Below are 12,062 nucleotides of genomic sequence, written 5' to 3'. Positions count from 1 at the left end.
TCTATCCACAGCAGCACCCTACAGCACAGTGTTATAGTGCTATTATCCTAGCATGAAATGAGATTTCTGACAGTAAGCACCTATAGCAGGTTTAAATCACTGGGTTGAGGGGAAACCCATACAGTTAGGTATTGGGAATATGCACAGGGACTGAATCTCATTGCATTGCCAAGCAGAGTTATTACAATGGAGTTTTGCATCAACACACAGCAATGAGATGTAGTTTGTTGGATGAATTATATTTCCTTTCAGCAGGGATTGTAGGCAGGAGAGGCAAATTAAGCAACTGCAGGGAGATATGACAACTTCAACAAAAAACTCCAATAAGGTGATGTGGGGTGTGAAAACTGAGGCTTACCGTATGGCTGGCTTTTGAATAAACATTGCAGAAAAAAAAATACCTACACCAAGTTCCTGTCACATCATAATTCATGTTGAAGGTCCTGGACTGAAATGTGTCATGTATAACTGAATGAATGAATAAGCAGTTTTCCAGGTGTGCAGGGGATTTCTACATTCAGTGTTCTTAACATTTGCACCATGACAAACCTGATAAGCAATACACTCCTGACTCCTCTCTCTATTGTTTTCAGCCCGCCCTCCTGCAGCAATCAAGCGCGTATACACGGGCATGTCGTGCATCAGCATTGCTGCTGTGCCGGAGACGAACGAGGAGGATTCCCTCTGATCAGCCCTGGTTGGGTGACTCACCCAGCACCTAAGGGAGTCAGTCTGTGGGATCTGCGTGGGAGAGCTCAATCATCAACAAACTGTTCTTCTGAAGGAATGCTGAGCTTCAACAATATACATATCAAAAGGCCTGTTGAAGAGTATGAACCACAAAAATAAATCACAAACATTGTGGTGTAGTAAGTCAACCTCACGGTCTGTTGAGGTGTACAGAGAAGCCTCGACCTGCCTCTTTTAAAATACATATCAGTGGCCACTGATATGAAATTACCACTGAAATGCTGCTATCAAGGTGCCCAACTCTTAAACTACAACTGTACCACTAATTGTGGTACAACAGTCATTTTGGGGGTGGGAAGAGTTTAATCCAGTCTCACTCACAACATTATCATAACACTTATTCATAAGCATTTAGGTGCATTTCCACCGGCCTTCCCTTATAATAAAGAACTAAGGATACAAATGTCACACCATTATTGTAAGCCCCTATACACATTTTATAGGAATATTATAGTGATACCATAAAAGATTAAAAAATAGCATTAAGTATATTAATGCCACTATCAACTCACTATTGAGTACTATAGGTACACTCTGATTCCCTACAGGAGTATTATAGGAATAGCATAGTGATACCATAGGAGATGGAAAAAAATACCATAAAGTACAATAAAGTCACTATAAACTCACTATTGACTAGTACAAACACAATACGTCCCTATATTATGAGATTAAAAAAATACCACAGAGTACAGTAAAGTCACAATGAATTTCTTCAGAAACTTGAAAATTATATTGATACAATATGAGATAAACAAAAAAGCCTCAAAGTCCCTATAGGAATATTATAGGAATATCATGATACCATAAGAGGTAAAATGTACTATAAAGTATGATAAGGTCACTATAAAATAAGTACTGACTACCACAGGCACACTATAAGTTCTGGAACTATTATATATAGGGACAATTATATATAGTCCCTATATTACTATATAGGAACTTCACAAGAATATAATAGTCCCAATTGGAATATTACAGGAGATTAAAAAAAACCCCATCAGAAACACTCCTATGGGAATATTATAGGAATATTATAGTGATTGTGTATTGGGGTTGAGGGCTTTGTTCACTTCGGCTTCACTCGGGACAGTTCGTGTGTTGTCGGAGCAGCCCGGTGCGCCAGTGGGCAGAGCGCAGCGGCTCGCGCTCCAGACAAGCGCCATTCATCTGAACGGACCGCGGTCACACCTGAGAGACCGAGGAGAGCACTTTATCACGTACAGCAGCTCCGCAGGTGAGTTTCTACCGCCATTTATACTTCTGCTCCACCGTCGTCAACTTTGGAAACACTTTGAAAACACATTTTCCAAAAAACTCAGAAAAAAACGGAGAAAAGTAAACTCCGGAGCATTGCAACTTTGACGCATAACCTCGCAGCAAAAGTTGGGAACCTGTTACAGTTTATTGACGTTATGTAATAGTCGCGAAGTGTAAGAATAACTCTGAGGTTTGATAATAAGCCAGTAAAGATAGTGTAAAGTTTACTTTGTCGTGAGGCTGACTTCGTTTTCCTCCTACCTGTCAATAGCCCCGGGATTAATCACTTGAGGAATGTGGTGTCGTTAGGACGGAGCGGAAAGTTCAGTATCAACTTCAACAAGTGCGTTGAGTTAATTCTCCCCAACTTGGCGTGCTTGGAGGAACTTAGAACAAAAAAGGGATCATGGCCACGGGCGGATTTAAGTCAAACGCAACGACGGACTTTTTGGAGGAGTGGAAGGCCAAACGGGAGAAAATGAGAGCGAAAATGCTTGGGGACATTGCCGCGGCCACCGGTGCGCCCCTTGGCACCGCCGGCGGCAGCAACGGCAGCGGCAGCCGGGGCGAACCGCGGAATGCCGCTCCGGGCACCGAGCTCACCAACAACGGCAACCCGGAGAGAGGCTGCGGCCCCGCTGCGAACTGCGTGTCGCCCTACCCGGTGGCTCGGTCCTCCTCCGGCTCGGCTCTGAAGAGACCCGAGGAGGAAACGCCGCACCACCCTGCCCACCCCGTACCCGCACCCGCACCCACACCCACACCTGCAGCCACACCCGCAGCCGCAGCCACCCCACCGGGGTGCAACCTGAAGAAGAGCCCGCCTCAGACGGAGAAGGTTCCGTGCGCCTCCCAGGACTCCAGCCCGTCGGCTTGCATTGACAGCGACAAGGAGAGCCCGTCACCCGGTAAGGGCAAGGAGAAGAAGAGCGCCGGTCCCAGCGCCAGGAAGGGGAAAGGGCAGATAGAGAAGAGGAAGCTGAGGGAAAAGCGCAGATCTACAGGTGTCGTCAGCATACCATCCAATGAGGTGAGTCAGTCCAGATCGGGTTCGTTAATGTGATGATGTGACACTTTACTGATCCCAGTGGGGGGGGGATTCTCTTGTCTCTTGCCCCCCATCTCCAAAGGGAGGTCAGAGGTCAGCTATAGAACAGTGTTCCACGAGCTGGTAGGGATTCAGTGTCTTCAGCAGGGCAGATGCTATTATGAAAAGGCCTTTCTTACTTTCTTGCATGTAAAGAAAAAAAACCATCCTAGCCAAAACAGCTATGAATTTAGACACTATTCCAAAAGTCTACCAACTTATCCCATAAACGTGTCTGCTCCAATCGACTCTGTTTGCTGGAGAAATGAAAACAGCCTTCGGTCCTGCCAGAGAGAGAGAGAGAGAGAGAGAGGGTGTGTGTGTGTGTGTGTGTGTGTGTGTGTGTGTGTGTGTGTGTGGGGGGGGGGGGTCATTGTTATTGAATGTAAATCATGTCAGAGTCGTGGCTAATGCCTATGGTTCAGACTCATGCAGGAAACAGTGATATGAAGGCATACTGTGGCGGGCCTCCCTGTGCCAGCCAGCGCTCCGCACGTCAGACCATGCTGCTATTACACTAGCAGAAGCAGTCAACTAATGCATGTTGGACTGAATGTGTTTTTTATATGGTGTGGTATTCAGAAACCAGTCCGTAACCCTCCTCGGGCCAGTACAACTTGGAGTTTGACCAGTGTCTCAGTTGGCGCTCTGCATCCTGTTATTAGGTGCTCGACAGTGCCAGAGCAAAGCAGTAAGGGAACTGGTCCTGAGCCAGGCCGTAATGCTAGGTTTCAGCACGCCGGGTCGTGCCAGATATGTTTGATCGTGCCCATAGGCAGCTGATTATGTCGTAAACTAGGGGAACGCAGGCTGCTGTTGGAGGGTGGGAGGCGATTCGATGAATGATGAAGCGGTATGCTGATTTTTGAGAGCGAGTGTGACACAGACAGAAAGAGAGAGAGAGAGAGAGAGAGAGAGAGAGAGCTCACTACCGGTTTGATCCGTCAGCTGGAACTCTGTGATCCCATCTGGAATGCTGCGGCCGAAGCTCAGTTTGTATAAATGGCCCTGAGTCAGCTGCCTTTCTGTCCGCTACAAAGACACATTTCTGTACATCACATCTACTGACTCAGACATTTCAATTAACCGATGATCTGTGGCGCTGTGGCACCCTTAGGTGTCATGTCAGGGGTCAGTGAGGTCATACTGTTACCAGCTGATGCGATCTTCAAAGGCTTCCTTTGACAGCTCAGCTTGACAGTCATTACACAATTATGCAAATAGCCTCATTAGATAGGAGGGAGTTTAGTTTTCAGTGTTATGGACATTAGCCTAACTGTATTGGAGGAGCATATGTACAGTATGGTCCCATACATGAGTCACTCCGCTTTTCCAAAGGCTCATTTGCATTTGAGTGTAATGATGTGAGAGTTAATTTTTTTCTTTAAACATGTCTGCACCCATATTCCTCCTTTTTTTTCTATAACCAAACTTTGAAGCTAAGAAAGAGAATTTTATGTTTTTCTCTTTAGATCAATGAAATGCTGATTCTTTATCTCCGTGTCTGACATTACATTGGATCTATAAAATGATGATGTATGCAAGCCTGAGATACTATATTGTTATGGCCTCACCTTACACATTACCATTTAAAACATATATGTTTTATCCCTGTTTTATCCACATTTCCCAGTTAGCTACTCGTAGTGTCACAGTGGAAAGGGTGGTAACTGAAAAAAGTTGATTACACAGAAATTGGAAGTAGAGGTGCAAAAACTCAAGCTTTCTTATCCCAATTTAATAGTAGAATCTCTATCTCTCATGGCCCATGATCCTGCAGGGCTTGGAAGCGAAACATAAAATGCAAAAATCGGCGGGCTGACAGATACACATTCATTTGCACAAAGTGTCTCTTTCCCCCTCCTATTGCATATAAACAATCCCACACTATGCGAGTGAAAAACTCCCCTCACACAAGCTCCTTTTGTGCTGTGAATATGAGTGGACAGGTGTGAATAGGGACGCCCGGGATTATCTCCCCGCTTGTTCTGCAGAGCATAATAGCTGTTGAGGGGTGGGGTGGGGTGGGGTGGGGGGGGGGGGGGATTTCAGCACGAATAGGGAACCCAATCTTCTGACTGTTGGGGCTATAATGGCCCGATAATAGCTTCATGCTTTACTGGAGCAAACACTTTCTGCACAGCGTCGATCGGCACCGCCTCCCGCATTCCGGGAAGGTGCCTCAGACCAGGCTGTGTTTGCGGCTGTTGCTGACCTTTGACCTGCCCGCGACACGCTTACGCAACCGAAGACAAGAGTGTGTGTGTGGAGAAGTAAAGGTTTGTGAGGTTTAGGTTGCAGAATGTGTCTGGTTGCGATGTCGGCGCGCTTCCCGCCGCGCCTGATTGATTGCCGCTCATTGTTCGGCGCTGCGCGGCTCTTCACGGCCTCGGTGAGTTATGAGCCGCCGGTCGGACACTCGGCCAGGGAGCGTGAACTTTGTTTCATGTCGGCCGACTGGATCTGCCTGATAAAAGGCCACCGCTGCTGCTGGCGTGTCTGGAGCCCGCCGGCCCCTCGCAGCTATTTGTCGGCAGCGTCTCTGAAAAGTTCAGCGTTTAGCGTGCGATGCAGATCTGTGCCAAGCGCTCCGGCAATTAGCAGACTGGTGATAGGGCCGTGTGGCAGCCAAGAGGGATCCTTGTTTAACAGGTTTCTTACTGAATCCAAGGCGTTGTTCATCTGCTTTGCGTTTGTGCAGACTCATAACTGAAGTGTGTGCGACACACGTATCTGCTGGTTGGCCCTGTCAGCTTTTCCCCTTCAATTTCAGACAAAATAATAGTTTCTTGGCACTTATTTCAACATGAAATTCAGCAAAGATCAGCAAAATACTAATAAACGGAAGGCTGATAATCTGGCATTCCTCTGACATTTGATGGTCCATTTGTTGATAAATCCAATCTGATTGGTATATTTGCCAAATTAGAGCTAAAATGCCAGCTGAAGCATAATTTGACAGCCCATGTTGCCTTATTTCAGCCCATATGAACTTGGAGTCACATGGAGCGAGGCTCTATGCATCGCTGGGTTTGTTGTCAACTGTTTTATCTGCTCTCAGTAAAAACACGGCTCACACTCTGACTGCAACATTAATCAGCAAATGCCTTAAACTGAAATGCCCTTGCCTTGTTTGCGCCCGACTCTCTTCTGGATCATGTTATTCTGCGGTGTTGTTGCATAGCGTCAGTGAAGGGTGAAGATGCATGTGTTTGGAGACGGGCCACGCTGAGAGCATTTGCATTTGAACAACATGAGATCCAGTTTGGCCTCCGGTCGCAGCCCCGGAGAACGCACCGTTTGACACAGTTTTGATAAAGGAGCCTTACGCTAATGTGTATGATTTTGTCGCCATCTGCTCTCAAAACAATCCCTCTCTAAGAAAGACTAGCAGCATATTTGTGGGAAATGAGCTTGGAATTGTGGGAGGCCGTCACTGCCTTTTCCTGCCTTCACAGTGCTTTCTGGATGTAGCAACCATTTTTGCTCCATCGCCTCTTCAGCTCATGTTAGGGTTGAGGTTCATATTCTCCCTCATTGGTGTTAAGCGGATACCACTTTTCCCATTTTAATCGCTGTTTATGTCCCCAAAAGCTGTATGTGATGTTTCTCTGTTGCAGTACATTGCTTCAAATAGGTGACAAGTGGTGGATAACAACATCATTGTAAGGCTAACAGTAGTTTGTCCAGCACAGGTTTATTTTCCTGATTCACATCTGTTCAAAGGAACACAAGAATGTAAATCTGCATTGGGCGGAGGGTGTTTCACTTGCTCTTAAAACCTTCTCCAAACAAGGTCACATCATCACAGCAAATACCACAGGGATTTTATCATGGACTTAGGTAAGCAAGCAGTTATTTAGGCAGGGTGTTTTTTTTTTCTTCCTCTTTACTTGTTGGTTGAACAACAGGAATGTTAAACTCTTTAATTGAAATGAGTGTTTCTCAAACTGAAACTTCCCCAAGCTCCGAAGCGCCAGCAGAGTTCCCAAGAACATTCTGTTTGGTTGACTTATTGGAACGAGCCCCAGATTGTTTACGAGGGCCACTGTCACTGGAAACGTTTCAAGGGGTGACTAATAGAAAAGTCCCAATAGAGCTGTTCTGTGAAAGTTGGGGGAATTCCAGAGGGGGAAAGAGAGGAAAGAATGTGGAAGTGCTGTTAGTCTTGCCTCTGTAATATACTGTACAGTAGTTAGCAGGTAGGCCCCTTTCCACCGGGGCACCCAGGGGTCTCTCAGCACCTCGTAAAACACCAAGCACCCTCGTAATGGGCCGTGGCACGTGGTTTTGTTCAGTTTGCAGGAATGTTACGTAAACGTCAACTCTCATTAAAGTGGCCCCTGACTAGGTGAGCCGCAGTGGATGACCGTCCATTATGCTGTCGGATGAGATCAGATCACCGGATCAGCGTCGGAGGAGACTGATAGGGAAATACAGCAGACATACAGTGTTGTACTGTTACTCTGAAAAGGCCAGACACAAGTCATACAGCAACCTGCTCAACCCCATCACCTTCTCTCATACTTCCATATATTAAGTTAAAGATGCTGTACCGACACAAACATATCCAGTTGTTTATGATAGTATTTCCAAAGTGTCAGTACATCCTGCATCCATTTTACCAGCTTTGAAAAGCATTAATCAGTCTATTCTAGCGTTGTCACGATAAACAAAATTTCGATGCTACTTAAATACCGCTGCAAAAGCTTGAATTCAATATTTCATTTGATAAAAGTTCAGTCCTTTCACTAAATGTGTTTTCCAAGGTGAAATTCCATTTGAATTTTGGAATAGTTAAAGGAAGAAGAAGGAGGATTGGAATAGAAAGAGCTGCAGTCTGGCTCTTGACAGCGGACTGCAAAAGAAAACATGGCAACTGTCAACAGTCTTGAACTGGATCCCAGTCTAACTAAACTGGTTGACAAAACTGTTGCCAGGAGCAAAATATAGAACAATTTAGCTTAGAGAGCAGACAAAGAAACCCATGTGACATCAAAGTGTGGCTGCTTCTTCTTGTTTGTGTGGTTTGTAGTAGTATTAACTTTTTAGATATTAAACTTAGGATTGGTATCCAAGTCAAAATCTTTTGGTTTGATATTCTGAGTTGGAGTTCTGCTATTGTTTGGACTTTGTGCGCACAATGCTCATAGTCCTTTATCTAGGTCACTGCTCCTTAGTTATGGCTATTAAGGAACTCTGCGGTGCAGACTGTAGATTATTACTGGACAAGAATGTCCCCCTGCACCGCTCGCACAAGAATGCACAGTCATGCAAAATCTGCGCTGCCCCGAGCATCGCCAGGGACAAGCGCACGCCTCGTGTTTAAGAGAGAACAAGCCTATTCCCTTCCGGCCTGGCTTGCTCTCTCCTCCAGTCACGGCCTCTCAAATCTCAATAGCAAAACAGGCTTTATCCCATAACTCTACATACAGCTGCTAAAACTGGTCTGAAGACGAGGCCTGGGTAAAGGTAGTTTCCTTCCAGAGCAAACTTCATGTTTGCGCGAGACATTACTCACGTCTCCGCTACTGCCGGAGTGACACGACGGCTGTCTCTGTGGCTAATCATTAACGCCTGAGTTTACCGCATCCACCTACGACGCACTGGGCGCTATCAATATGCTATTGTTGTGTCAGCGTTGGTTCATGTCCTCTTGAAGTGCTCAAATAAGCCCCTAAATAGAGCAGAAGTGATTGATCCGATGGAATGTGCATCCATCAGAGGTTGTAAGGCCTACTTAAATAGATTGGTTGGACCCACTGTGCAACATAACCCATGTAAATATTTAACCAAATGCACTTTGACTGTTTTCTCTGCAGGCGCAAGACAATGTCAAAGTGAATAGCCTAGTCCTCGTCTGACCCTGGATTCGTGCCATTCCTGTTTCTCTGGAACTTGAACGTCTTCCTTCAATAATTTTACACCTTCTCAGTTCCTTGACATATATTCCTTATCTGTCCTCCTCAAACACATGGAGAACATTAACATGAGCTGCTGTGTGTTATGGTAACGGACGTGCAGCTTGTCAAAATTTACTGTCAGGCATTTAATCCTAATGTGTTGTGGTGGCATACAGAGACAAGGGGTAATCGTTTTCATGCCTCCGTTTTGGAAAATAAGATCCCCCCCCCCCACCCTCCGCCTCCTTTTGTGAATCTTGTGGGAACTTGCTGTACTTACCCGCCGGGCTTCTTACTAGTAGGACAGTACACACACACACACACACACACACATACACACACACACGGCAGGGGGCTCTGAGATTAAGCAAGTAGTGGATTAGAGCCTGTCTGCTGATCTGCTTGCTCTTCCCCTGCTGATCTAGCCGCAGAGTTGTGTGTGTGTTTTTGTGTGTGTGTAACATGTCACTTGTTTGCTGGACATTCCTGTGTGTTTTTGGTGATGACTCGGGGAATCTGTGAGTCAGCCCTAATCAGGCCACTCTGCGTGATGAGGCATTTGGGAGCCTGTCTGTTTATATTCACTCAAGCAGAATAACATAAGAGACCCCACTCTTCCTTTTTCCCACTCTCTTTCATTCTGTCTTCCGGTATCCATATTGAGTGTCCCTACTGGATGCTTTCCTCTCTGCTCTGAAAGTTTGGTTCCATATTGAGAAATCCACAATTTGAAAACTTTCTGAAATATCATCTCATGAATTTCAGGTAATAGTTTGTTCTTGGGGTGGATAAATAACATCTCAGGAATCAAAGCCCTGATTCATTTTAGGATGCCTGCAGCATGACACTTCATTCACACTTCATTTGGGTGAAACCAAAATAGAAACGAGCGAAACACGTCACAAATGATGCAAGCAACCCACGGGCCAATCAGCAACAAGATGCCTCATCCCTCCCAAGTTTCATGAAAGTTGAACCGGTGGTGTAGCAGCAAGGCTTGTATCGATCAGACTTAGAATGTAGGATTTATAGGAAATGTTGACCTGTAGTGTCTCAAGTGTCACATTTGAGTTAACAGGTAACAGGTTTCACACACCGCCTCTGTGTTATGTCACCATAGTTCCCACTCAGACTGTTTCTCCTGATAAGCATCGCCGCTATCAATCGAGCCCATTTCTCATGCGCTACCTGTGTAACCTGACCTGCACTTGATGAATGATGAGCAAACATGAGTCGTAAAACTTCTTCCACGTTGAGAGAGAAAGTGTCATGGCAAAACCAGACGCCGGCGTAGGAATGTTGGCTTCACAGGACGATGGTTTTGAATCTCGCCGGTGTTTTGCTTGGCAGTTTTCTCTCTCTCTCTCTCACTTCTTACTATGGAGAGGGCGAACTTCATTTTCACAAATACGAACTGAACTGTCCCGGGGCATAGAAAAACCATTTGAATACAGAGCTTCATCGGCATTCTGGTACTCTTGGCATATGCAATGCCCTTGAATGAAAATAAAGATTTATTAAAATAAGATGTAGGGAGACTAATGCAGTGAAGCAGTGATGTAGTCACTGGTATTCTGCTTTAAGCTCAGCACCGTTTTGAAATTTAGAAACTTTCAGCTATTAGCTGTGGCAAGGATGAATTGTTGAAAAAATATTAAGAATGTTCAACAGCAGTGAATTGATTTAATTTTCCTGTTTAGACACACTTAATATCTGAATATTAGGTACATGCAGAGGATTTTTTCCCCCCATGCCTATCGTGTTTGAAAAATGGTAAGTAGGCCACAGCCAGTCGCACATCAAAAGGACACAGTATTGAAAACACAGCTCAGTGGAACAGCCCGGGAATGCAGCTGAACTCTTGAAATCGAATAAATGTGTGGCTTTAAACTGCCAAAGGTACGAAGCCTTGATCTCTAAGCCTCTCTACCAAACAAAGGAGTATGAAACCTGCTTCAGTCAAGAGAAGGGCCTACTTGTTATCCAGCCCAGGCTTTGAAGCTGGAGCGTGTGTGTGTGTGTGTGTGTGTGTGTGTGTGTGTGTGTGCGCGTGCGTGCATGTGTGCCAGGCTGTAAGAATGAATTGTGAGGCCTCATTGGTTGTGTTTACCAAGCCACTGTACCACCTCAACACACAACAATAAAACAGCGGATGGAGTGATAATATACCACCATCAAAATGCCTTTCATCCTGATCCCAACTCTCTCCTGGACCTGGGAAGAAGCCCAGTCTGGCACTTTTTGTCGAAACTCTGTAATACAATGGTGTGGCCCATATTAGTCACGTGCTGAAGCTGTAGAATGGATCAGGCTCTTCCCTGATAGCATGTGTACATTGTGGCATTAAACACAAGCCATTCTACTTGGTATTAATTAATATTAAATTAAAAAGCGACGAGTTCTGATGACCCCAGTTGCATTTTTACTGTATTTTAGTGCTGTATTATTGGTAGGGATGAACCTGGCAAGCCTTAAATTTACTGGGAAGTCTGAGGATGATATATTTTCTCAAACCTACAGATTGTATGTCATAAGAGCAGCATTGGGCCCAAGGACACGCAGCATCACCTGCTGTGTTGTAGCTCCTTGCAGCTCCTGCCATGCTCTCGACCTACATACCTCCACTGTGCCACAATTAACATTCTCACGCCATGAGATTGTCATCTGGTGGTGACCTTAACGGACACTGAGGCAGGTACGTTAAGTCAACACGGTGCTCTAGCAACAAATACAACAGTAGCCAGTGCCAAGTGCCAATCTTGACATGGAGGGCACACCCTGTTACTGGGCACACGTAGCCGAGAGCGAGGCCAGTACACTGCACCGCATACCAAGGATCTCGCTGTGTCTGTGCGGCATTACACACCTCACTCTTGCATGCCAAATATTGACATATTGTCAAGTGCACCAAGGTGACTCTGTACTTTATTATGGTGTATTTTATTGTTTAAAGCTACGATATGTGTGTTCCCTGTGTTTTCGTCTGCTGCATGTTTAGCTTTGGACTTTTCTTAAAGCCAATTTCAGGCAAATGGCAGGATTTAGGCATGAACACAAAGGGT

General features: G+C 45.4%; 1 protein-coding gene across 1 annotated transcript in view; it reads left to right on the top strand.

The window, feature by feature from the left end:
- The first annotated feature begins 1,910 nt into the window (after positions 1 to 1,910).
- pawr (PRKC, apoptosis, WT1, regulator) overlaps positions 1,911 to 12,062 on the top strand; it is a 53,542-nt gene continuing 43,390 nt past the window's right edge. The window contains exons 1-2 of the mRNA XM_071512408.1: positions 1,911 to 1,987; positions 2,282 to 3,040. Coding sequence (XP_071368509.1) covers positions 2,417 to 3,040 — 624 coding nt within the window. The 5' untranslated portion in view covers positions 1,911 to 1,987; positions 2,282 to 2,416. The remainder of the gene's footprint in view (positions 1,988 to 2,281; positions 3,041 to 12,062) is intronic.

The sequence above is a fragment of the Centroberyx affinis genome, unplaced genomic scaffold (assembly GCF_046629955.1).
Source record: "Centroberyx affinis isolate AG114_WGS23_722 - 3 ecotype Tasmania unplaced genomic scaffold, CSIRO-AGI_Caff_v1 ptg000277l_1, whole genome shotgun sequence".
Taxonomy (NCBI): Eukaryota; Metazoa; Chordata; class Actinopteri; order Beryciformes; family Berycidae; genus Centroberyx; species Centroberyx affinis.
The sequence above is the reverse complement of the archived record's forward strand: the minus strand, read 5'-3'. Positions and strand labels throughout refer to the sequence as shown.